General features: G+C 32.9%; 1 protein-coding gene across 12 annotated transcripts in view; it reads right to left on the minus strand.

Moving 5' to 3' along the window:
- Nucleotides 1–26,956, minus strand: part of DMD (dystrophin) — a 2,265,680-nt gene that overhangs the window by 1,112,277 nt on the left and 1,126,447 nt on the right. For 11 of the 12 annotated variants that reach the window (XM_070503123.1, XM_070503121.1, XM_070503124.1 and 8 more), the window contains 3 exons: nucleotides 26,473–26,610; nucleotides 23,590–23,742; nucleotides 22,544–22,726 (listed from right to left, as the gene is read on the minus strand). In XM_070503123.1, coding sequence (XP_070359224.1) covers nucleotides 22,544–22,726; nucleotides 23,590–23,742; nucleotides 26,473–26,610 — 474 coding nt within the window. The remainder of the gene's footprint in view (nucleotides 1–22,543; nucleotides 22,727–23,589; nucleotides 23,743–26,472; nucleotides 26,611–26,956) is intronic. The other variant, XM_070503127.1, reaches the window with a different exon arrangement.

The raw sequence follows: 26,956 nt of genomic DNA on the forward strand, positions 1-26,956 counted from the left end.
TATTAGCAGATTGAAGTGCCTGAGAAAACTTGCAGCCAAAAAGTCTTTTTAGTGCTTGCTAACTCCTCTCAAATGCTTCACATAAAACTTTTAATTTATATATTCAGCATATATTTTTTGATAGTAAACTAACTGGATCTATCAGCTTAGAAATACCTAGCACAGAAATTTTTCATATGTTCCACATGTGAAAATGAGCACACATATGTATACACACATATATTTAAAGTGAAAATAAAATTAACACAAGAAAAAACAAGTACAGAATTACTTTAAATTCTGTAATTATATGTCATCCTACTATATCACGTAATTTCTATTGCCCTGTGGATCTTCCAGTTTGAGTGGATTTTGCAGAACAGACTCACAATATTATTAACTTCTATCCTATACTTCACAAGCATCTCAGAAAATCTGGCCATCAATTATCTCTATATTATTTAATATAGCAAATAAAGACCTATGCCTGAATATGCATGTGCCATAGTTCTATTTTTGAATGAGACATTTTTCTTGATTAGAAATGTGATAGTGAAGATGCCTATAACGGCACAGTCCAATATGGTAGTCCTTAACTACATGTGCCCAAATGTAAATCTAAATTATTTAAAAGGAAATACAATTAAAATTTTAGTTGATGAGATTAAAAATATAGCTTGGAAGTCAATTTTTAATAATACAGAAAGTCAATAATGCAAAAGCTAAGATGCTTATTTGAATGTGAAAATTTTTAACACTAGCACTGTATCTAACAGAAAACAATTGTTGTAGCATATCTAGATTGATTGTTTTCCTCACAAAGGTGATTGAGTTGCTACTAAATCCAATTTAAAATGTCCAAAGCTTAAAATTCAATCAATTTGTCATTATACTACATCTGATTGATTTTAATGAACTGCTAATATATTTGTTTTTCATATATATATAGCCTCAATCTCTAAGTAAACTCATCAACTCTGGTGAAGTCAATAAAAGTACCTATTGTGAAGTATATAAAATACATATGCATGGTTTGTTGAAAGCTTATTAATGTATGCATATATGTATATGTATCTGCATACCTACAAACAAACAAAATGGAAATGTTCAGATGATGGGAATATCACATCATATATACGTTTTCTGTCTCCCTCACAGCTGAGTAGACTCAACCTTCAAAACAACCACAACTAACTGCTGGAATGTATAAGAATATATGCATTAGGGACCCGACTTATAGAAAAAAGAGGTGCAGGTAGAGAGAGAATAATCATGAACTGGGAGTCTGAAAATATGTGATTCTCTGGTATAGTCTAGAATGGAAACTATGGATCTGGTGATTTCCAGGTGTGAATGTGTGGTGATTTGTGGAAGACAATTAATTCAAGAACATCTCTTTGACCCAGGAAGGAGTCAGTACCTGCTGGTTTGCTTCACGCAGGCATTGCTGGACAGTGGCTGTACTCAATGGCTGAGGGCAGCCTTAACCCCCACCTCTTGCCCATGAGATGAAGATGTTTTCCCACACATACTTCTTCTGAGTGGTTCTGGCTTGTTAACCCTTTCTTCAGCAGAAAAAAATGCCCCCATTATCTTTGTTGCTTCTAAATCAACACTATATAGTAGAACTCCCAAACCCGACTTGTATTTATGCTAAGAAATTTCACACCCTTTAATTTAAGCATGAGAAAAAGAACACAGGCCATTTCAGGGGACACAAGGATTGAAGAAGGAAAATCAACCTGAGAGTCTATAAAAGTAATGTACTAGAAGAAACAGAAGAGAGCTTTAATAAAAATGAAATGAGAAGCATTAAAAAGATAAAAGAGTTCAGAAAGCCTGATATCTGGTCTTTAAAAATTCAATAGATGATTTGGAAAAGAGAATGGTTATTGCTAAAAATAAAATGTGAGTTCTAAATGAGCAACCAGAGGAAGTATCCCACAACATAGAGAAAAATACAAAGAAATCGAAATCATAAGTGAAAAGATGAGGGACTTGGAGGATAGAGTCAAGACATCTAAGAAAGAAAGAATGTGTCTCAGTATGAGAAAAGATAATAGATGGAAGAGAAGTAATTATTAAAATAACCGTAAGACACAATTTTCCTAAGCTAAGAAATTATTTACTTGCTAAAGTTGAAAGTGTTACCCAGGTACCAAGAAGGATTAAAGCATAATTAAAGATATATATTTAGAAACATATTCAATTACATGCTAGCGAAATTTCTGAACTCTGAAGGATGGGGTGGGGGGCATCTTACAGAGTTTGAGCCAAAGAGAACAGTTTAAATATAAAGAAATGAAACTTGGGCTAGTATCAGACTTCTCATTGGCAACAATGAACGCTAGAAGACAGTGGTCCACGACCAAGGAAGACCACTAAAGAAAGAGGAGATTCAAGGTTGGCATTATTATCCACAAAATCCATCATTATGACTGCAAAGAAAGAGATCCTTTTGAAAATATAAGGATTAGAAAAGTATACATCTTTATGTACTTTCATGAAGAAATTTCTCAAGTACTATAGCCAAATGAAAAAATAAGTATACTAAAGATTTCTAAACAAGGGCAAAAAAGAGTATGAAGAAACAGTGATGAACAATAAACTCTAGGAGGTTTTTGGTTAAATTTAATAGAACAATGATAGTTTAACTGTAATTCTTGAACTAGATAAGTCATACTGTAAGGGAAAACAACAGTAGTTAGAAACTGAAGTGACAAATTATTGGTTTTTTTAAAGGATTGTCTATTGTCTTAAAAAGAATGTTGCTGAAAAAATCATATTGGTGGGGAGGGCAATGATCTTATTTAATTTTTGTGTAAACTACAGAAATATAGGGTTAAAATAGAAATAAGAAACTAAGTACTAGTAAAATGAAAATGCAGAGTGTAACTTCAAAATTATCTGGAGTGAAGGGAGGGACGCAGGAGAGTGAAATACAGATAATGAATTACAAAATTATGGACGAAGGATAAGAGGAAATAAACTACATGATAAAAGAATCATAAAATATGACAGAAGGAATTTAAATAATTATATAGTTATAAGAATTATAATAATAATGAAGTTGGTTAAATTTCCCCATCAAAAGATGAAATACTGTAAGATTGGATTAAAATACACAATTCATCTATAACCTGTTTACGAGAAACACATCAAGAAACAAGGTCACAATAGTATATATTATAATGGTAGGTGGTGCTACATCAGGAAAACAATTTGTAAAAAATTAAAGTCAAAATAATAATATCAAATGAAGTATAATTCAAAGCCAAATGGGAGTAAGAGAACCATTGTAATGATAAAAGTCACATCTTTTACAAAAATATTATTTCATTAATTATTATGCCTCAAACCTTTGGCTGCCTTCTAGATAAAGTAAAAATTACTAGAAATAAAAGGAGACAGTGATAAAATCACAGCTATAATTGGTAGCTTGCATACACCTCCTCCAGAATTTTTTGGATCAAAAAGACAAAAAAGAAAAACCCCCAAACAAGGATAGAGGTTTCTTTTGAACCAACAAGCTAAATTTAATCCATATGTTGTACAAAATGAAAAAGCTTAATCTTCTTTTATATTGTTGCAGGGACATTAATAAAAGATCACATATCCACAAAGGAAACTAAAAAAGAATACAAAATAGAGATTTTAAAGGTCACCTTTTCTTATCACAATCTAATAATCCAGAAATGTATAGAAATGTTGGAATAAATTTTGCTTCATCTCCAAAGGCTGTTAAAAAGGATACTTCAGATCTGTATTCATGGCCTCAAAAAATGTCCCTGGTAGACTGTTACATTTAAAAATCATATACAGAATGAGGCAATATTTTCAAAGAGAGGGAAAGTATATCTATACATATAATATTTATAGTGAAGAAGCATAGAATATAATATGAACAGGTAATACTAAACTGTAAACATTTCGTATTTCAGAGGGAGAGGAATTGGCAATAGGAAGAAATGAAGAGTACTAATGTTTTCTTAATATACTTTTGTATTGATTGAAGTGTTAAACTAATGTATTACATTTAAAATAACCATACAGGGCTTTGAACTAGCATTAAACGATAGAAGCAAAAAGATAGAGTTTGCAGTGGTAAATAAAATCTTTATGTAACCTGTTTATGAGTAGTCGTGGCCCCTTCCAATTGGCTTTACCATAACAGGCTGTTTTCACTTCACTCAAAGCTGTAGGAAAGCATATACTATTAATGGACTCTGAAACTTATGGAAACATAGACCAAGATAAAATACATAAGAAAGGAGGATGAACGTATTTGAAAGAATTTTACATTATCACCTAAAACAACACTGATGACCCTCAATGCACACCTAATTGACTGAAGAGTCCTAGCAATGACTGGTGGCTGCTTTTGCACATAAAGAAAAGAGAATTATTTTTAGTTGTTGAAGTTTTCTGAAGATGAGCAAGGAACCTTAACAGTAAATGAAAAATGGTACTCTTATGTAAGGGCATCCAATGTTAGACCTATTTCAACTGATCTTAAGAGTTTAATTTATAAACAACTAATTAAAAAGATAACTAATGAGAAAAATACTCAAGCCAAAGCAGGTATTTAACTAAGGTTAGAACAATCAATAAAACGGCAAGGGTTTTTGTTGTTGTTGTCATTTGTTTGCAATTTTGAAATGACTGCTTCAGTGCTTCCCAAGAATTCTAAATTGCTTCTGGTAAGCTGAAAAGTTCTCTTATTTCTTTGGCCTGATGGATGAGGCTGTCTTTATCTAAATACCCTTAATTTGATGAGGCACTAACAACCCTGAGGTACAACAATACTATTTATAAAATTATATGACCTAATTCCAAATAACTTGAGTTTGATAAGTACCCTACCTGCTATTCCCCTTTTAAATATTCACAATTATTTTATATGCCCATAATAAAAAGTAGGGAGTTATGAAACAGAACTTTTGGAACTTGACTGAAAGATGGACAGTAAACTATAAAAATTACCATCTCAGTGAGCTAAGTAGGAATGTTTTCAAAAAGGCAAAGGGTATATTTTACAAAGTAAACTTACGTATGCAAATATTTGTAATGTAATTATATACACATAAGTTTATATGTATGAAAACATATATAGTTACGTGTGTATGTGCACACACATACCATAGACAGAAGACATTTAGATAGATAGATGTATAAATCAGCTGGCAGTAGTATTTTGAGATTTCAGAAGCTAATAGGCCATATGCCATTATGTGTTAAACACATTTAGTAGATGAGAGATTAATGATTTTTTAACAATTTTATTTGGCAATAAACTGTTAAAATAAATTATCCATGTTAAGTACAAATCAAGTCAAACAAATAATAATAAACAAATAGTATCTCTCTTTCTCTCATTCATATTGCTCTATGCTAAAGAGTTTCTCAAGGCCACGTGTCTCCATATCCTTATACCTAGGTCCTCTTTTGCCTGACTTTTAGGCTCCAGGTATTATTTTATGTTTCTCTCATTTATTCTTTCCTTTTCATTCTGGCTTCTAATCTACTGGGGGCAGAAAACAAGATAATTAGGTTTATTAGAATTATCGCTATAATCAGAGTGAAATAAAAAAAACCTTCAAAAAGGATCTGAATAGTTCTCTCATAAAGAAATTTAAGTAAGCTTTGGACTTCACAAACTTTATCAAACCAACTTAAGGAATCCAGAGGCCTCTTGTTCTACCCATTTCCTGATTCTTGGCTGTGTCCCAGGTAATGATGTCGATCTGACCTCTGAACAAACGAGGTGCTGCTGTGTGTATGGAAACTATTGTGTTTAATGTTATTTTTCTAATATACTTTGTCAAGTTATAAACAACTTTGCAAAATATGATCATCATTAAACAAAACCATTCTTTTCTTGCCAAAGATTAGGCTCAATTCTTTCTTAGGGTTTTGTGAGTTTAACGACACCTCAGGCTTAATGTGCTCCACTTTACAATCAAGACAGTTTTTCCTGAAATAGTTTGTTCTTTGTCAATGTTCCAGAATATAATTATCATTGCATTTTACCATGACAAGAATTCCAATACAAAATTGTACTGTCTGCCCAGCGAATTTTCAAGTTTTAACTCTAAGAAACTCTACTCACATGATCACTTCTAAATTCGTTTATATATGTTAAAAAGATAATTAACTGACGTCTTAACACATATCTTCTATTTCCAAAACTCTTTGTAAATGCAGCTACAATAGAAATGTGTTTTATCAAATGAAAAAAAACTTTATTAATTTTTCTGTCCTGAAAACTTTTCAGAATAGTGACTTAATTTGCTTACTTTTTGTATACAAATCATCTTTTAAAATATAAGAATGAATTAAAATGATGAATGTAAAGGCATTTTGTAAATTGCAAAGAGCAAAGTTAAATACTTGTCATAGCTATTTATTTGGAAATGAAGAATATAAAGAAAAGCTTGCATGTTAATGTAAATGCAGCGCAGTTTTCCAATTTGGAATCTTCATGTTTTCAGTTTTCAATTTTTGACAAAGCCCAGGAAGGGTGACAACTCTGTGGTAAAGTAAACTAATTCATTTTACTTTTTGGATTCCAAATAGGACTACCAAATCATGCTATTATGAGGTCTCTATATATGTGAAACAAACAAAGGAAGGATTTAAATCCAGAGAAAGAAAATATTTATATGTGAGCAAATACTGTTTTGGTACATTCACAACATGTAAACAAACATATTGAAAATATATTAGGCAGGTGTTGTGATACCCTAATTCCACCTTGTTTTTGCATATTTGCTCTGGTATTTGTTCTTGTTTCTCACATGCAACAAAAGAAATTTCAGAACTTTATTCTAAGGGATAATGTTTGCGGAGTCAGCATTTATTGCCTGGAAGGCCATAAAAATGGGAGGGAATCATGGGTTTTAGAGCTTTCCTTTCTTCATTCTTGAAACTTCAAGCAACCAACACAGAAACTTAGCAGGAATGGTGTCCCTTCACGTGAATAAGTTTCTCCAAATTGATGGTTCCCAGACTCTGTGCATGAGTCAATAAAAGACTACCAAAAATGTCAGTGAACTTCACCAAGTTCCAGTATTTGTTTTTTCAAGTAAAGAACATTGTAATGAAATAATAATAAAAAGTAAAGATAAACGAAAGGCCATTTAATACTCCCTTCCAACCTCACCAACTATGGAAAGCCATACTTTCAGAAAACCATTATTATATAAATTTAGCTCTATGAAAAGCTCTTTCTTTTATTTTTTCCCTTTTCTATGGATCAGTGAAAACTTCCAGATATGGGTAGACTGGCATTGGGGCACTACTGACTTAAGAATACAGAACAAATAACTCTGAGCTATAGAGAATTCCACAAAAGAAGCTATTCATCCATTCATTTAGTCAAAATATTTTTATTGAGCAACTACTCTGTGGTAGAAACTATACAGTGGAAAAATACTGGTTAGCAAGATAGACAAGGTCTCTGCCCTCATGGAGCCTACATTCTAATGGTAGAAAGATTATAAACAAGTAAACAAATACACGTGACATTGTCGGATTGTAGTTAATGATAGAAGGGAAATAACCTGGCTGTTACAGAGCATGATGGAAGGGGTGAAGGGAATGTTGTGAACTACATCAAACAGGATGTTGAAGGATGTATTTTCTCTACATCCTGAAAGATGACAGAAGACCAGCAGGCAAAGGTCCAGTAAGAAAATCCCAAGAAAAGGGAACCATAATTGCAAAGACCCTGAAGTGGAAGTCATTTTGGAAAGTTTAAAGAAGAGGAGGACTTTGGCAGTACGTTAAAGACACTGTTTTGGGGCCAGCCCTGTGGTTGAGTGGTTAAGTTTGTGTGCTCTGCTTCAGTGGCCTGGGGTTTGCCATTTCCGATCCTGGGCACAGACCTACATATCATTCATCACGCCATGCTGTGGCGGCATCCCACACAGAAGAACTAGAATGACTTACAACTAGGATATACAACTGTGTACTGGGGCTTTGGGAGGAAAAAAAAAAGAGGAAGATTGGCAACAGATGTTAACTCAGGGCCAATCTTCCTCACCAAAAATAAAAAAGCATACCTTAAAAAAAAAGAGGTTCCCACCAATGAGGCCAATATATATAAGGGTCTAGATCTCTCAAAATAATTTTCCACATAATAAATAGTCAAGTGGGGCCCAGCCCTGTGGCCGAATGTTTAAGTTTGTGCACTCTGCTTCGCAGCCCAGGGTTTCACCGGTTTGGATCCTGGGTGCAGACATGGCACTGCTCATCAGGCCATGTCGAGGCAGCATCCCACACGCCACAACTAGAAGGACCCACAACTAAAAAAATATACAACTATATACTGAGGGGATTTGGGGAGAAAAAGCAGGAAAGAAAGAAGATTGGCAACAGTTGTTAGCTCAGGTGCCAGTCTTTAAAAAAAAAGAAATACGTGTATCCATGAGGCAAGAAACTAAAATAGAGTGTGAATGATATTATTCATATGTTTCATGTATATTTGTGACTGTCTAGATACTAATCACATTACAAATCTTGAATTTTGGGCAGGTCACAAAGGGACTCACAAACGCTATAGATTGCTGTATTTGTTAAACAATTCATTTATTTATATTTTTCCACCCAGACATTCTACTAGTTAAGAAAGTACTATTATAGAAAACTATTTACATAGATTTCCTGGAAACTCTCCCAGTTAATTTCTCCTGGCAATAATTGCCCATGCATTGCTATCTAGCTAACAGCTAATAATGCCTCTAAGTTATGAGTTAATCTAAACATCTTAAATTTGTACAGACAGGGACTCTCGGTTTGCATTCTATCCATGCGCCTATTATCCATGGATTAGTCACTACTAAATATAGCTTTCCTCTGTTTTACACGTGTTAAAATAACCATTTAAATTTTTAAAAATTGCTCATGATTATAGCATGTTAACTCTGAGAATGCAATCAGCTTAGACTTTCATTTAATTCTCTACTAGAGAGCTGTCTACTACCTATTGAGTAATATACTCAGAAGATTAAGTAAATGAAAGGGTAAAAATTAAAGGTTTTTTTAAACAAAATTATATTGTATAATGAAGTCTCTGTGAATAAATGCATTTGTATTATTAAAAATAAAACTAAATTTCAAACATTTTAAAGTTTCAAAAGCCACTGGCTCATAAAGGAGGGCAGAAGAAATATCAGATAACTTAGCAAACTTGAAAACACTGTAACCCTTTTTTATCTCACGAAAATCAAAGTTAGGAAAGCTATACACTCAAATTAATTTTATTCATCTGTTCTAAGAATATGTTCCATACAATGGGAGTCTTAAGTAATCATTGAAGAATTAGAATGATTCACAGATGGTGTGAGTGGTTTAATTATTTTAACCAGTTGTTCTAGGCATGCTCAGAAGGATATTTCCAACCCCACTGCAGAAGCCATCTGAGCTCCCTTCCAGCTGGTGTTCCATATTTTGAAAGCAAATTTAGATTGGAGAAAATTACACTTTTTATTGTTGTGTTGCAAACGGAGGTCAAATCCTTGCGTACAAATTCTTGTAATTTTTTTCTCTTCATTGTATGAGTTATATTTATCAAATACCACGTCTTTCGTAAGATTGCTATGGATTCACCAATGTTATTTTACGTTTTGTTTTGTCTGGCACATAGGAGGCACTAGATAAATGTTTATTGCATGAAAGAAATACCAATTCAATGCATCCAAAATAAAATGAGTTTCTTTATAGACTTCCAGTGAGCGTATGAAATTCCAATTTGAATGCACCCTCATCATTATTAGGAGATTCTTATTAAAAACAAACAAAAAAGGGAAGAAACAAATACAGTAAAACAATGCCCCCCACAAAAGAGACATCAACAAATCTCTTTGTTAATTTCATAATTAAAACTGTATCTTGATGTTGGAATCCTTGCTCCTTAATTTTATGGAACTCAGGCAAATTGCTTGACAAATTTTAGTCTGTTTATGTTGTTAAAATGATTAGAGATAGTCTTTGTAAGGATCTAGTCTTGCATACCTCACTGGCCTCAGAAAAACTCTTTTATCTCACTACAAAATAACTGATATTCATAATAATTTCATTAGACTAAGAAAAACTTTGCTTATTGTCCCTATTCACAATGTTTCAAAATAGTTATATCAAACATAATAATTTTTCAAGTATTGTCATTCCAGGGAAGAAAATGTTAATTTTAGTGAAACAAGTTACTTTGATGGCAGAAATGAGTTATATTTATTCTAATTTTATGATAAAACTACAGAATAATAAAACTGCACGTCAATAATGCATCAATTTTGTGTTTATTTCTAATATTTTGGAAAAATATATCATTAGTGCTATATTTTCCATCAATAATATCTCCTGAAGAATGCACTAAATTCCCACTTGATAGTTAAATTTGATACAGTATATTACTATAAGAGAGTTAAATTATTATTATCCTTGCAGGAAAAGATTGGCCCTGAGGTAACATCTGTTGCCAATCTTCCTCTTTTTTTTTTTCCCTCTCCAAAGCCCCAGTACATGGTTGTATATTCTAGTTGTAAGTTGTTCTAATTCTTCTATGTGGGCTGCCATCACAGCATGGCAACTGACAGGCACATGGTGTGGTTCTGCGACCAGAAAGCGAACCTGGGCCGCTGAAGCCATGAGCGCTGAACTTTAACCACTAGGCCATCAGGGCTAGCTTGAGTTAAATTATTTTTTATGTTTATTTATATATTTGAAATCACATTGAATTGTGCCAGTAGTCCATCACTATAACTTTAACTTAAAAGATGAATATACAATATTATGTACCTAAAATAGCCATAATTGTACAATAACTGTGCATGTTAATATATAAGCAGTGAATCTAATTTAATACATTTATTTAATATTTTTAATTTATTGTGCTATTTAGAGCCAGTCATTTGAGGTAATATTTCTGAGGCAACATGTTATCTAACTCTTATTTATAAAATAGTGAATTTGTTTAACAAGAATATCAAATTGCAATTATCTTATTTTTTTTACACAGTAATGACTTTGGACTGGAGACAGTCAGAAAACCCACAGTCCTGTGTTAATGTACTTGTTTACTATCCTTGGCCATTTCAATTAATGTTCCTAAGCCTCAGTTTCTTGTTTGGATTATTCATTTTATTGCAATATTTTATACATCTTTTCTCTACTTCAAAAACTATGCACTCTATTTTTAGTGTTGATGGTTACTCTAAAATTATTCACACCCACAATGAATTTTGCATGCTCTCCTTCTAAGCATTAAGAGGACCTTAAAATGATTTTATTCATCATTGATTAGTTAATTCATTCATTCAACAAATATATATTGTGTACCTACTATGTGCTAGTCACTGTTTTTGGTTCTGAGGACATAGCAGTGAAAAAAAGATAAAACTTCCTGAATTTTTGGAGCTTTCATTCTGGGTAGGGAGATAGATAATCAATAAGATAAAGAGTGGCAATACTTATAACTTTCCTGGTAGTGCATTTTATGGTGAAAAAATGGGGAAGAGGTCAATGAAGTGCGAGTGTGTGTGTGTGTGTGTCTCACTGAGAACACTTTCAAGTAAAAACTTGAAGGCACAGATGGAGGCAGCCATGTAAATATCTGGGAAAAGAGTGTTTTAGGCATAGGGAACACATAAGTAAAGAGGGCATGCCAGACATGTGCAAGGAACAGTGAAGAGGTCAATGTAGATGGAGCAGAGTGAACAAGAGGTAAAGTATTAAGAGATAAGGCCAGAGAGCTAATAAGGGTCCTTGTCATATATTCCTTGAAATCCATGTAAGGATTCTGGATTTCAATTTAAATTAGATGTGAATCTATCAGAGCATTTTGATCAGATAAAGACACCTCTGGTTTGTATTTTCAAACGACGTCTCTGTTTACTGCGTTGAGAACAGGTAAAGGAAAGCAAAGGGTAGATTTTTACCTAAAACTTTGAAAGGGCAGTGTTGCCACTGTGGATCAGGAGAGAAGAGTGGTCTGGTTATAAAAATGCAGTGGTCACGAGCTTGTAGCTGGTATTAAAGTCATGAGACTGGATGAAAACAGCAAGTCTTGGAGTATAGATAGAACATGGAAAATGTCCAAGGACTGAGCACTAAGGCATTTCAACATTAGAGGAGACAAGGAGGTGCCACCAATGGAGGCTGAGAAGGAACATCCAGAACAGTAGATGGTGAACCAGGTGAGGAACTCCAATCAATCCTCCCTTCTACTTTAAAGTCATCGATATCCAATATTTTAGTTCTACTCTGTTTTTTAATACACGAATGAGACAATTTTATATACAGTAATATTTCTGTAGGCTCTTCAATTTGTTTAGCATTTTATTTGCTCATCATTCTTCCTTGCATCTTAAGTCTTCCATCTGGGGTCATTCTCCTTCTGCTTATAAGCCAAACTTGAGATGCATACATGCCATGGAATATCATGGAGGCTTCACAAATGTTTACAAAACTTCTTCTTACTAACATAGGCAAAGACATACGATACGATGCTTAGTGAAAATTCAGGATCTAAAATTATTTTAACATCAACATATAGATGCATGTATTGCAAACTGAATAAACACTAACAGTGGCTAATTAAAAAAAAAAACAACTCTGAGGACTCTTCAGTGAGAATCTCCTACGAGTAAACTCTCAGCTTTTGTTTGTCCAGAAAAATCTTTATTTCTATGTCATTCTTGAAAGAAAGAGTTTCTATGAGTATACATTTCTAGGTTCACAGGTAGTTTTTCTTTCATAATTTTTGAAGACATTATTCTACTACCTTCTGGCTTTTATCATTGCTATTAAATCAGCTATTTTACATGTGATTACTTCCTAGGTAATTTGTCTCTTCGGCTGCATTTAAAATTCTCTGTTTTTTGAATTTATCAGTTTCAATAGGATGGTATATGGGTGTATTTCTTTTTTAGTTTTCCTGCTTGAGATTTGCTCGATTTCCAAACTGAGTATTGGGACTTTCATTAATTTTCAAAATTCTAAGCAATTATCATTTCAAATATTGCCTTTTATCCATTCTTTCCATTTTTTACTTATCTATTTGAACTTCTCATTCCCTTTTTTAGCCTTTCTTTCATATTTTCTGTATTTTGGTCTCTCTGTATGAATATTAGGTAATTTATTTTGTCTATCTTCCAATTTTCTAATTCTTTCTTCTGTTATATCTAATCTGATGCTTAGCTTGTCTGCTGAGTTATTAATTTCAGTTATTACATTTTTCAATTTCTAGAAGTACTATTGATTCTTTTCAAAACTTTATGATCATGATTTTGTTACTGCCTCTTGTCCCTTATTCATACTTTCAATCCAAACTTTTACTACTTCAAAAATATTAAACATACTTATTTTATATCCTATATCTGATGAATTCATTATCTTCTGTCTTTGGGAGTAGGATTCTGCTACTTGTTTCCACATGTGAATTACCATTTTAATTGTAAATTCATGTTTTTAGAATTTTATTTGTGGGAATTACTTAGAATCTAGACTTAAGGAGTGTGAAACTAGAATGTATGTGTATTTGCTTCTGTTAGGTACATGGGATGCTAACAATTCAGAACTTAAATTTTTTCATTTTTGTTTGTCAGGACACCTAGCAGTGTGAACTCTGGACATCAACACCTGTGCAAATTGTCCTTCAAACCAGTGACTATAATAAAAATAATTTGGAACTTCAACATTTTTGGTGATTCATTCTCTCTCTTAATTCGTAATGAGAGATACAGGACATAATTCTAGGCTTTCTTACTCCAAGTATAAAAGTTATTACATCATATCAGTTTTTCTAACATGAGTGGACTCCACTTTATAAATAATGGCCTAGTCTTGATTTTACAATGGTAATACAATAGAAATTTGGAGATTTTTATTGATTCATTTAGTATCAGAACTGTCAATTAAAGAAGCCACACCTGTTGACATATGTATGTGTCCTCTTTTATAAGGTATTTATATATTCTGCTTTGATAGATTTACTTTAATTCATCTTGGTTGGGATATTGATCTATTTATTCAATTTGTGGACTCATATCCTCCTTAAGTTACAGGAAATGTTTAGCTATTATCCCTTAATCATTGCCTCTCATGTATTCTGTCCTCTCCTTTTATAATTATATATTAGACATGAAGCTCCTTATTCTTTTCTCTCAGTCTGTCTTTCATATTCTCCATATTTTTTTTATCTTTATGTGGTGTATTCTGATAATTTTACCATTATGGCTTTCTAATTTTCTCTTCATACTGGTTTAATTAAGTGTTTAACACATATATTTAGTTTTTTATTTCAATGACTAGCTTTTGGCTTCTAGAAGTTTTATCTGATATGTTATCATCATAAATACCTATGTATTTTTCCATGATGTTTTTATAAATTAACGTTTATTTTATTCCTTTACCTCTATTATTATTTTCAAATAATTTACTTTAGAGTACAAAATAGTTTTCTATTATTTTAAGGTCATGAAGCACTAATTCTCTTGATTGTTAAAATTAGATGACTCCAGGTCATAATATATTATTTCTTCATGTGGATTGTAATATTTTGTTGTGAGTCAATCTTCAGTGTTTGTGTGTCTGTGAGACTCTCCCAAGAAAGGGATTTACTGTATGACTCTGTGAGAAGACTCCATGGATTTCACAAATCTGGGACTGATTTTATGTTAATTTCTCAGTTCAGCAGTCCGGAGGCTTGTAGTTAGTATATAAATTCAGATTCCCCACACTCAGTTTTAATTTTCACACATTTTTTTTTTCTCCAGCCGGAATCCTTGGCAGATGAATTGAGCTTCTGGGTAGGATTTATCTATTTCCCCTCTATATGCAGAGGGAAAATCTTAAAGTTTCTATGTTTAGACAGGGTTTTCATTTATATCCCTATACCAGACGTTGTCTAAGGCCACATATTTTCTACAAAAAGGTCTTTACAACTTTCTCCTAACAATTAGGTCCTCAATTCAGGTTCAGTATCACATGAGATGACATGCTTATATATGATAACTAGTGGGAAGGAAGGTTCCACCCCATAGTTTAAATTCAGCTCTGTGTTTAAAACTTTGTAAAAATTATATTTTATTCAGAATTTCCATACATTTGAAATGAAGGGTGAGGTCATCATTAAGTCTGTCATCTTCCTGGAAGTTGATTCCAGTTCGACATAATTTACTAAACGACCGTTAAACTGATTTTATTACATAACTAGAGACTAGAAAAAAATTACTACAGAAATGGCAATAACTATTATGATCACAATAATCTAAAAAAACATAGAATCTTGACTTATCTGATTCCTTTCTTAACTCCTGTGATATGTTAATTACAAAACTGAAGCTGAGAGGACAAAAATTCTATAAGCAGCTACCTCCTGGTTCATTTCCCTTAGCAACCATTATTAGTGTTTTATATTCAGAACTCTGTTTACTAAAGAACATTCTGTCTCTAAATAAGAAAATTATTTATGTTCCCAAATTCTCCAAGGATCTTGCATTGGCAGCTGACAATCTTTGTTGTTATTTCAAGGCAAAGGAAAAAATTCTACATGGTAATTATGCAAAGAATATGTTTCCCCTTATTTTAATCTCAAAATTACTTGGTTATCATTATGTGATAGGAGAAAATATACAAAAAAAATGAGTAAGAGTATCAAATCTAAGTTCAGATGTTATTTTACATAAGGTAATAACAGTCAGCTCTGTTATTACTTTTCCTGTACATCTCTGTTTCATTTTAAGAAAATCCAAAATAACAAAAGCCTACTGCTACAGTGATGTTTTTCCCAATTTTTTCTCAGAAGAACACTAGTTCTTCACAACCACTCAGACAGGAATCCTATCACAAAACTGAAATGAAATTTCCCCCTTTGTACTGCAGCTATCCAGATGTGAAAGTCTACAGAATCTATTTCCCTCATAAAAATTCAGAATCACATTTTCATATCAAAAGCCCCACGAAGTTCTAGAGTAAGAAAACTCTGCTTAATCCAGTGTCTCAAACTTATTTGGAGACTAGATATTTTTTCTTTTTTTTTTTTATTAACTTCCACAGTATTTGGGGTAGCACTGAGTTCAAGCTTGGTGTCTTCCATTTCTTATACATGTCCTTGGACAAGTCTCATTAATTTCATTTAAATTAATTTTCCCTACTGTATAATGACAGTGAAAATAATACTTGAGAGGGTTATTAGTGAGATCAAACTAGATACATGTAAGAGCTCTTTGTAGATGTAAAAGTCTATTCAAATTCAAGTAATTTTAAAAAGTTAGTTTGAGGAATATTCACACTATAAATGTATTTTCATCTTACAAAACTATTCACTTAAAGACTAATTTATATAAGACAATTTCTTGTGACATATAAAGTGAATCTACTAACAAAATTAATTTTCTATCAAATTTTCTATAAACGTGTATATTTTGGAAACATGTACTTTTAATATTGTTAAAAAATCTTATTACAATTTACTCTGATGTAGTAAAAGCTACTCTTTGCAATACATTATTGTAATCATCCTCATATTTGCCCTCTACCTCCTCAGTGTTAAACTTTCAGAAATTGTCTTTTCTCAGTATACACACGTCCAGAAGTAACTGTAATAAAATCTGCTGTTCTGAATAGTCATCTTAAACTCCCAATTGGCATGTATAATCATACCGATCATAAAAATATTTTTAAAATATAAAAAAGTACCTATGAAGTATTACCTGTCCAGGTTATACATCAAAGTTCTACTAAATGTTCATTGTTCCTAAATGGAAGGATGGCTAAGTAAGTTATAGGACCCATGTAACAGTCAGTAAAAAATATTCCATGAAGAAATAATATACACAAATGTCCTGAGGTAGAAGTGATGTTGGTGTGTTTAAATAGAGAGGAGAAACTTTTTTTTGCTGAGGAAGATTGGCGCTGAGCTAACATCCACTGCCAATTTTCCTCTTGTTGCTTGAGGTAGATTGTCCCAGAGCTAACATCTGTGCCAATCTTCCTCTATTTTGTATATGGGACGCTGCCACAGCGTGGCTTGATGAGCAGTGTAAGTCCACACCCAGGATCTGAACTGTGAACCCAGGCAGCTGAAGCGCAGTGCACAAACTTAACCACTATGCCACTGGGCTGGTTCCTAGAGGAGGAACTTTTATGCCTGTCTGAAAGAAGAATGGAAAAAAGGGATTTAAAGTTGGAGTAATAGGAGTGATAGGCAGGGACCAAACCATGTAGAAGCTCATAAGATTTTGTTGAAAGTGTAATGAGCAGCAGGGGCTTGACAAAATCTCACTTACACTTTAGGAGCTCTCTGGCTTCACCAGAAAAATATAGTGTAGGCAAGGAAAGATTGAAAGCAAGGATTAGAGGCTTTTGAAGTCACCTAGATAAGAGATGACCATCTGTAGACTAGGGTTTCCACAATGCAGATACTGAGGAGTGGTCCAATTAAAGACGTATCTTGCAGATAGAGTTAATAGGATTTGAAATGAGTTACACAGATAAGAGTAAAGAGGAACCATGGATGATGCCTAGGCTTTTGACCTAAGTGAAAGGGCAATTTACTAACACCCAGAGAGCTTGGTGGGAGCCAATTCATGTAGGAGGGGAAATCAATTATTCTTCACTTGGCTATGTTACTTTTGAGAAACCTATTAGGCATCTAAAATAAGAAGTAGAATCAGAAGTCATTTGGTATAAAATGTTGAGTATCAGCATTATTTACTTGGTATTTGAAGCCATAGGATATCCAGGGCTAGTGGAGTTGTTGTATTTTGAAAAGGGGCATTTTTGATGTTTGTATTTTTTTGCTCCCCTTACTAGGACAGGTCATGTATGTATGCCTATTCCAAAGGTTTCCTACGTTTTTTGCTTCCTAGAAACATAATAATTGGCAATAATTTACATTTAGTACATTAGGCACAAACCTTATATGTGTTGCTACCATCTAGAACAAGCCTTTTATTTATTGTGTTCTCCTTTACATGGAGTAAAATCACTTCTACATTTTCACAGCACTCTATGTTTTCCTTTGCAGCACTTGCCACAATTCTAGTAGCTAACTACAAGATTTTTAAAATTTTTTCCTTCTTTATATATAGAAAAGATTTTTATATAGCTTTATATAGCTCACTCCTCCTTTCTGGCTTCATTTTCATTTTTACACTAATATATTGTTTAGTAATTCTTTCAGCAACAATCTATGGATAATAGATTCTCTTGGTTTTTATTTATCTGAAAATACTTGTATGTCTGAAAATATTTTGTCTTCATTCTTGAATCACAGTTTTTGGGACATCCAAAAATTTGTCTAGGACACTGAAGATATTATTCCATTGTCTTCTAACATCTATTATTGATGAAAAGCCTGCTGTCAATTTTGCCATCTTGTAGGTATTCTGTCTTTAGTCATGAGCAGCTTTTATAATACCTTCCTGATCATTGATGCGCTGAGATTCACTCAGATGTGACTAGATGTGAACTTGTTTTTATTTATTCTAGACTGGTTGAGCTTTATTCAATTTGGGAACTCATGTAAATTGAGATTTATTCAATTTTGTTAAATGTTAGTCATTTATATAAAATATTGTCTCTTCTTCAGGCTCTCCACTCTCAATCTGGAACTCTTTTTAGGCATATGTTTGAGATTTTTATTCTATTCTTTACACCTTCCAGTATTTTCAGCAAAGAAAATTTTCCCCAGAATCTTTCAATTAATATATTCTTTCTTCTTCTATAATGAATACACCATTTAAAAAGTTGTTTGAGTTATTTTAATAACTTTAATTTCTAGACTTATGTTTTCAAATCTTCCTGTCTACTATTCAAAATGGTCTGTTTTTATCATAAGAATTCCATTCCATCCTTTAAAAAAACCTTTCTCAACATCAAAAACCGCATTTTAATGTCCTTTTCTGATTGTCCTCTCATCTTTAATTTCCTCAGGTGTACATTCATCTTTTCTTTTTTGGCATCTGCTAACATTGCTCATGAAAGGAATGCTTTTCATATCCATTGTAACTTTAGTTTGTGAGCTTATTTTGCTCAGGAGTTCCACATGAGCCCTGGGTTGTGCTGGTAGCATCATTGTGCAATTTTGTGGCTGCGTTTTCTTGAGCTCTCTGAGGTTAACTGTCAAATGCTACAATTAAGCTTAATAAAAATTATGCATAATTTTCTATTAAGAAATTTTCAAAGACTTTATTTTCTTCTTATCTCTTTACCTTCCTGTAGAAGATAAGAATTTAGACAGAACTCTATTGATAAGTTTATGAGGAATTATGTCTTTATTGGTAGAATCACCAGCCTTGTATGAAATTTCCTGCAAACATTTTGTAACTTCAGAGAAAACTACCTGTCCAAGGATTACGGAATCTAATTTGCAATTTATATTGAACAAAATATATCAATCTGTTCATAATAACATTTTAAACCCATGGTACATACTGAGCCTAATTCTCTTAATGACTTATAAAGATATTATAATTTTTTAAAAATAATATGTCTCTTTACCAGTGTTAACTTATATACAGAAAGAGGAAGAAAAAAATTGATTCGTTGAGCCCCTATAATGCAGCCAGTGTTTTACAAATACTACCACATTTCGTTATCACAAATGCCCTTATTCTCATTGTACAGATAAGGAAAATCAGGCTGAGAGAAATTACCCATGAGCATACAGATAGCAGAAAAAGTCACTGAGATTCATATTCAGGGCTGCTCATCCCAGGGAGTGGCCTTTTTACTAGACCACACTGTTGTCATAAAACATCCTGCAGAAAAAGTCCTTATGGTCAGTTTGTAGTCATTGCTTGGTCTTCACTGAGCAGCCAGGTCTCTAAGCCAACAGGAACTATATTAGAAATGTTTTGTATTCCTAACGAGGGCAGGGGCTTCACCATGCTTAATACCTGGAGAAAACTTTACCTGCTTTCTCCCAGTCCATTTTTCCTCCTTTATAGTCTCCAGGTTTGTCCTGAGAACCATCATTTGCAGATACTCTCTACTCTGCTTTGATGTGCACTCTTGTCTGGCCCAAGGCTGCCTCATGGCTCCCTCAGACAAAGTTCCAGGCCTTTTCTGAGCTTTACTATTGCCTTATATAGCTCTGACATGGACATAGTCCCCAAAGTGCACTAACTTTACACAGCTTAGTCTATTTGTAAATCTTTATGTCTGAAATAAGGAAAATTAATTTCTCATTTTAAACTCAGCTTTCAAATGTTAAGATCTGTATAGTTCTGCTTACAATCTTGAATTGCTAGTGCTAAGATGTGAAAGACTAACTGAAAGTCCAAATGAAGTCTAGAGTTTATATCCACAGAGAAGAGAAAGGGAAATTTGAGAGAAAGAAAGATGGGAAAAATAGAGAAAGAGAATATAGGGGGAGGCAAGGAAGTTTGAAGCTATGACTACCAGGGCTGCATCAGGACCATCGTAGGATTATTCCAAACATAACTTTTGGTTAAGCTTTTAGCTTATGGCTATCTCAAACTGCCTCATTGTAGAATAATTGGGAAAGATGACTCTAACCAGTGCACATGTGATATCAGTTTTTCAATACATATTAGTAATTGACGGAATATAAAGATACATCTTGGATCTATCTATCTATCATCTTTTAGGTCTAATTAAAATCCAAAGCCAAATATAATTTTAATATTAAATTGATTATTCTTCATACATATTGTTATTGCTTCTACCATCATGAAAAATTAGAGTCAACAAAAATATTATCTCCACCTCGGGCACCTTCTGAATTTTGGATCTTTCAGATGTAAAATCAAGAAAAAATCGTTTATGAGGAAAATATATCTTAGTATTTTACTATAATTCATTTTTGAAATTTTATACTGGTTCACATAGTCTTACTTTATTTCACCAATAATCATTATGTTCCAAAATATTTGTTGAGAGCCTATCATGTGTAAGGATATATGGCATTTTAAGTGGGTGGTCTACGGAGATTTTTGATCCTGTGTCTACTTAACCACAAAGTGTTAATAACTTATCTTGACCAACTTGTAAAAAATTTTAATCCTGGGATGTCAAGATATAGGGGAAATGGGAATGGATAAATTAGTTAGTAGTCAGATAACTCAAGGCAAAGGACTTCTCCCTGAATGATCTATTAAATCAAGGAAAAACATTTTACTTGAATTTTCTTTATGATCGCCTTAGTCTTTCACTTCATTTTGCATTCACAGACGCAGCCTTTCTGTTAGTGTAAGCTTGAGTGATTTATGACATATTATGTTCATAACGTGTAATATGAAAGATAATAGGCTGAAATGTGCAATCAGCTGGACTTCAAATGTAATATAGTTTCAATATATCTTACGTTACTTCTTCCAACTTCTCAGAATATCCAGCTGCTACTAAATCTTAGGGTATTAGATTTCACAGAAAACAGTATATTCACGGATTTTTCCAACGAGTAAGAAGAAGTAACAATAATATGCAGTATATTTTCCCTTGGTTAATAATAGCACCAACAAAATTAGATGTTTATAAAATAAAGTTATGTTATCAAAGACATATTTAAAAATATTCTCCATGCTAAATGGAATCCACAATATCACATAAGAAATTCCCCAAAAAGCCTCATCTATAGGTTGAAATGAATGAAATTATCATTTACATAGATCAAAAACGGTTGAATATCTGTTGGTTTGATATGACTCAACCTAACATAATTATAAAGCCTTATTTTCCAGACTTTGACACCCTGGTTTTGTGAGGAGCACTATCTTTACATAATTACAGAGTGGTGACGATTCCTCTTCACTTTAAGATGCCACACAATAGGAACAAAAAATGTATTTGTTAGAAAATCTCTATGGTTTATACCCTATTACAAATAAAGACCTAAGAAGACCAAGCTGAATTGCCTTTTTAAAGAGAGAATCACAACATTTCCATTCAGTTGTTTGAAAGAAGAGCAATTGTTCCTCTTCCTTTCGGCTTGTAATATTTCAGTAGTCACAATATTTGATATTTTTCAATCTGCTATCAATTATCAACCATCTTACTAGGAAGCCATTTCTTCTAATAAGACTTTTAACCCATTAAGTAGCTAATCCAGGTATTAGAGTACACTATTATTCTTCAAGTCAGTGAGATAAGGCCTTATGCAAGTTGATATAAGAAGATGTTTCACAAAAGATTTATTATTTACCATGTACACATTAAGAAAGTAAAATTAGCATGGGATGGTCTCAGGAAAGCAATACATATTTTTGGATTTGACACTGAAATAAAGTAAATGTATGATAAATTGACAAATTCACATTGCCAATGTTATGAAAAAAGGATGCGGCAAAAAAAATTAAGATGTATTTTTCATTTTGGATAAAGGGGTTGTTTCCTATGAGCTATTACTTTATTATGTTTTCAATCTGAAAAATTAACCACTAGTGTTACAGAAGCCCAAAGTTAGGGGAGACTATTCACTTTTAGAATGCATATTAGTAGTTTGAAATTGCACCCAATCTTTTGTTGTTGTTGTTAGTAGGCCTCTGTTATCAGAGTAGTAGTTGCAAACACATACTTGGGTTTGCCAGTAACAACTCACAATTTGTGCAAAGTTGAGTCTTCGAAACTGAGCAAATTTGCTCTCAATTTCCCGCCAGCGCTTGCTGAGCTGGATCTGAGTTGGCTCCACTGCCATTGCGGCCCCATCCTCAGACAAGCCCTCAGCTTGCCTACGCACTGCATTCAGCTCCTCTTTCTTCTTCTGCAATTCACGATCAATTTCCTATTGAGCAAAACCAATACAGGGCCCAGGGCAGTTAGCTAACCACATCAACCAACCTGCAAGCAGCACATACTTCTCTCAGAAATTTCATAGGCTCTTGTCATTTTATTGTCATTTTTCATAATTTACAAATATGGATGCCATCACTGTCATTTTCACCCAAGAATTCAAGTATTATTCCCATTGTCCTTTGAATGCTCAGTTTTAGATATTCTAATTAAGAAAATACTTAAATTGATCTAACATTTTTCTTTCTTCTCAATTCCTCTGGTGTTTTGGAGGTTGACCCAAATTGGAGTGATTACCCATTATTTATTAGGGACCATTGATATAGAATATAATTTAGGGGGTAAGTGAATAAATTATTTATTTCTTTTTTAAAGTTTTGAGGAACTCAACAGAGAATGAAGCAAAATAAAAAGTGTAAAATAATAACACAAAAAAACATCTTCAGACAATATGCAAATAAATCTATAGAGATTTGACATTGATGTGTGAAGATGCTCTGATGAAATGAATGTGCTAACATGAGAAAGAAGTCGTCCATATACCGATAAGTCAATTGTTCATCTGGAACAAAGATACACAAAGTCAATTACAATTTTACCAAAAAACACATGACATTTCTTAATTCATTTCACATTGTTGAAAAATAAAACATTTTATTCATTCAACATTATGTCAATTGAAAAACACTTAATACATTTACCAAAACAAAACACAATACAAGGAAACGTACCAAATCAGAGCGAACACTAATAGAGGAACAACATCAACGTTTCAAATATGATCCACACAGGTTAAATTAAAGAAATTAAGCTGTAGAAATAAAATCTAGTATTGACATTCTAAAACAACATTACCTTTATTTTCCTTTCATCTCTGGGTTCAGGGAGGCTGGCTAATTTTTTTTCAATGTCATCCAAGCATTTCAGGAGATCATCAGCCTGCCTCTTGTACTGATACCACTGGTGAGAAATTTCTAGAGCCTTTTTTCTTCTTTGAGACCTCAAATCCTGTTCATGGTGCAGATATTATTAATATATCAATACATACGTATAGTACACTTCTGGCTGTAGTTATTTAAAAATAATTTGAGTCCCTCATCTTCTTGTACAATTTCAGTTAAATTCACATATAAATGTTAAACATACAAATAGATGATTAAATTATGTATTTATGTGGCAGGGCCCATGTACATGAAGCTAAGAAACCTGAATAACCCACTTAAAGTATTTCCTCTTGGCATGTTCCAACTTGTTTACAAATCCTGTCATACTTAATTAAATCTTAATGAATCAACTAAAATATGATGTGGTCTATGTGAAATAGTTTAATACATGAACACAATTGAGTTAACTAGATACTTGCACAAGCTTAACAAGTTTGTATTTGACTTTTAAAAAGGGTAAAAATTCTAAAATTTGTGTTCAGTCCTGGGTTGACCAACAAAATTTTTAAGTTTATATAGCCAAGAAACCACATTCATGGTTTTAGAAATTCCTGTAAAAAAGTTTCATCTCCATTAATATTTTATGATTAGAAATATAAAGTCATCTTAGTTATCATATAAATTGTTTCAAGCTATATATGTAGAAGTGTGAAAATCGTATATCTGTGAGTATACAATGAAAATGATAATTTCAATGTTGTAAAAATGCTTTTTCTTTCAAGGCTTGCATGGCCAACTTTTATATCAAATCACGTTCCAAGTGCAAAATGATGGATTATTTTAAAAAGAAAAGGGAAAGTGCATGGTTTCCAATCAGGCTGATGAGATAAATAAGGGTGACTGGTTTAATAAATCAACAGAGGGGGAAAATTAATCATCTTGCTCCTTACAAGCACATCCCATGTCTTCCCTGATCAATAGAATTTGTTGAAATGCCATTTTATGATAACACAAGGGACAACAAGAGCTCAGAATATAGCTTTCATTTCTTCAGAGCAGTAGCAATTAGGGTTTCATGTATGGATTTAACTAGAGCAACAGAAAATAATGAATATCAAAGAACTGCTGGAATATTCATTGCATTGCAAAGTTTGACCTTCTTTGAAACATTTCATAAGGACTAGAATTGGAGCTTCTTGGCAGGTTAACACTGTTACTGAATTTGATGGTGTAGATTAGTTTGGCAAGTAGAGTAGACTTTCATTAATCATTTTTAGTACATACTTGCCAGAATGAACTAGATTTCATTCTCCATTTTGTTTAAAATTAGGGGTGTAAAATTTAGTGCAGTTTACATTTTTAGTTGAATTTCTAAACCTCCTGTGGAGGTAATAAATGCCTGGGATGAGCCAGATGGAATGCTGCTTTTTTCAAAGGTACTAAGATACAGCCACGTGAACGAGAGTTGAGCCATGCCTTATTCGTGACACAACTCACATCTTTGCCAAGAGAAAGGCCTTGTGGTCACAATATCTGAAACTCCTTTTATTTCCTAAGCAGAAGGTGAAGTGTAATGCATAAAGATATTTAGAGACATTTTACAGATTTCTTTACAAGTATGCCAGATAACCATTAAACACTGCTGTTCAGTAGGACACATATCATCATATGACCGGTGTAGATGCTTCTGAAAGCTTGGTCACAGTTGGAAGTGTGTGAATTACACAGCTTTCTGATTTTCGGAGCACATTATGGCTTGCTCTTGCACTCCCTCAGAGGAAGAGGCCTTTTCTATTTACTATATATATATCAGCAGTTACCTTCAGAACACCTGCTGGCCAATTAGACTTTCCTTGTGGATTCCTTGCAGGCACAGTATTGTGTAATTACATTCTCAGCAGTGTTTATTTGGTTGTCTAACTATATGGGAAAAGATTTTATACTCTTATTTGCATATAGAAAGCAGACTCCATCCACCTACTAGGTGGAGCCACCTACACAGCTAGGTAGCTCTCAAAGAGTGATTTACAATGAGAAGCTTGGCAATTAACAGGATTAGGAAATCAGCCATGCATGCAAATAGGAATATTGCAAAGCACATTAAAAATATGAAAGGTTATTTCACAAAAGTCTTCACATGTCCAGTCTCATCCCAAGAACTTCCTACATATTATTTTAAAAAAACCCACAATACTCTACTCTGCCCTTCCTACACAAATCTAGATGAGTTACCTAGGCACTTGAAGCTATACACTATTGCTGGTTAACAGGAGGGTACCAGTTCTTCAAGGACATTAAGATTACTTCTGAGGATTCCTATTTAAATGAAATTAGACTCTTGTAGATGCTTGGTTAGTTGCAAAGAGTGACTCTCTTGAAGGCAAAATGAAGTTATTTGGAAAAATTAAGTTGAATTTCAGGCCTTATTATACAATTATTAGGTTACCAAAAAATTGCACCTCATCTAACTATAGGAAGCAGAAAGCCTAAAAAATATATAGATTGATTATTATGGCAGCTACGCAGGATTTTCAACACAAATGTAAAAATAACTTGTAAAAATAAACTATTTAGAAAATTAAATGTATAAACACTATGAATGATGTATTTTTATATCTTTCAATCACTACTCAGAAAAATTTGTCTTAGCAAGAAAACATAATTTTTAAGCAACGCATCCCTCAAAATCAAAGACACCACTCAAAAATGTTAAATAAAGCACACACATTGAACAGAAAAATGTATTTCTGGTGAATAAGATTCTTAAGCAGATTTTATTTATGCACAAAATATTTTACCCTACATATGAAAAAAAAAGCACAGGCAAGGTATATTATAATTTTAGCTCTAATACCTTGAGAGCATTATGTTTTGTCTGTAACAGCTGCTGTTTTATCTTTATTTCCTCTCGCTTTCTCTCATCTGTGATTCTTTGTTGTAAGTTGTCTCCTCTTTGCAACAATTCTTTTACAGTACCCTCATTGTCTTCACTCTGATTGAAAACAACAAGTACAGTCTTCATTTTGGTTTTTAAAAAGCTGTACATCGTTAACAGAGATAATAAAACATGTTATTTAAACACACACAAAAATCCAATTTAAAACTTTTAGGGAATGCTATTATAAGATACTGTGCTCATAGTTCTTCTTTTATATGTTGTACTTTAGCTTTTAAAAGAAGTCAGTTTCCTCTCATCTAGTTCAAAAGGACACGCTTGATTAGGGGCATATGTAGGAAGATAGGGGAGTAAGGTACTTCATCATTTCAGACAAGTCATGAATTGCTGTGAAAGCATTCTTTTGGTTTTGATTTTTAGTATGTTTCTAGAAATTAAAAAA

Source organism: Equus asinus, chromosome X (assembly GCF_041296235.1).
Source record: "Equus asinus isolate D_3611 breed Donkey chromosome X, EquAss-T2T_v2, whole genome shotgun sequence".
In the NCBI taxonomy this organism is placed as follows: domain Eukaryota; kingdom Metazoa; phylum Chordata; class Mammalia; order Perissodactyla; family Equidae; genus Equus; species Equus asinus.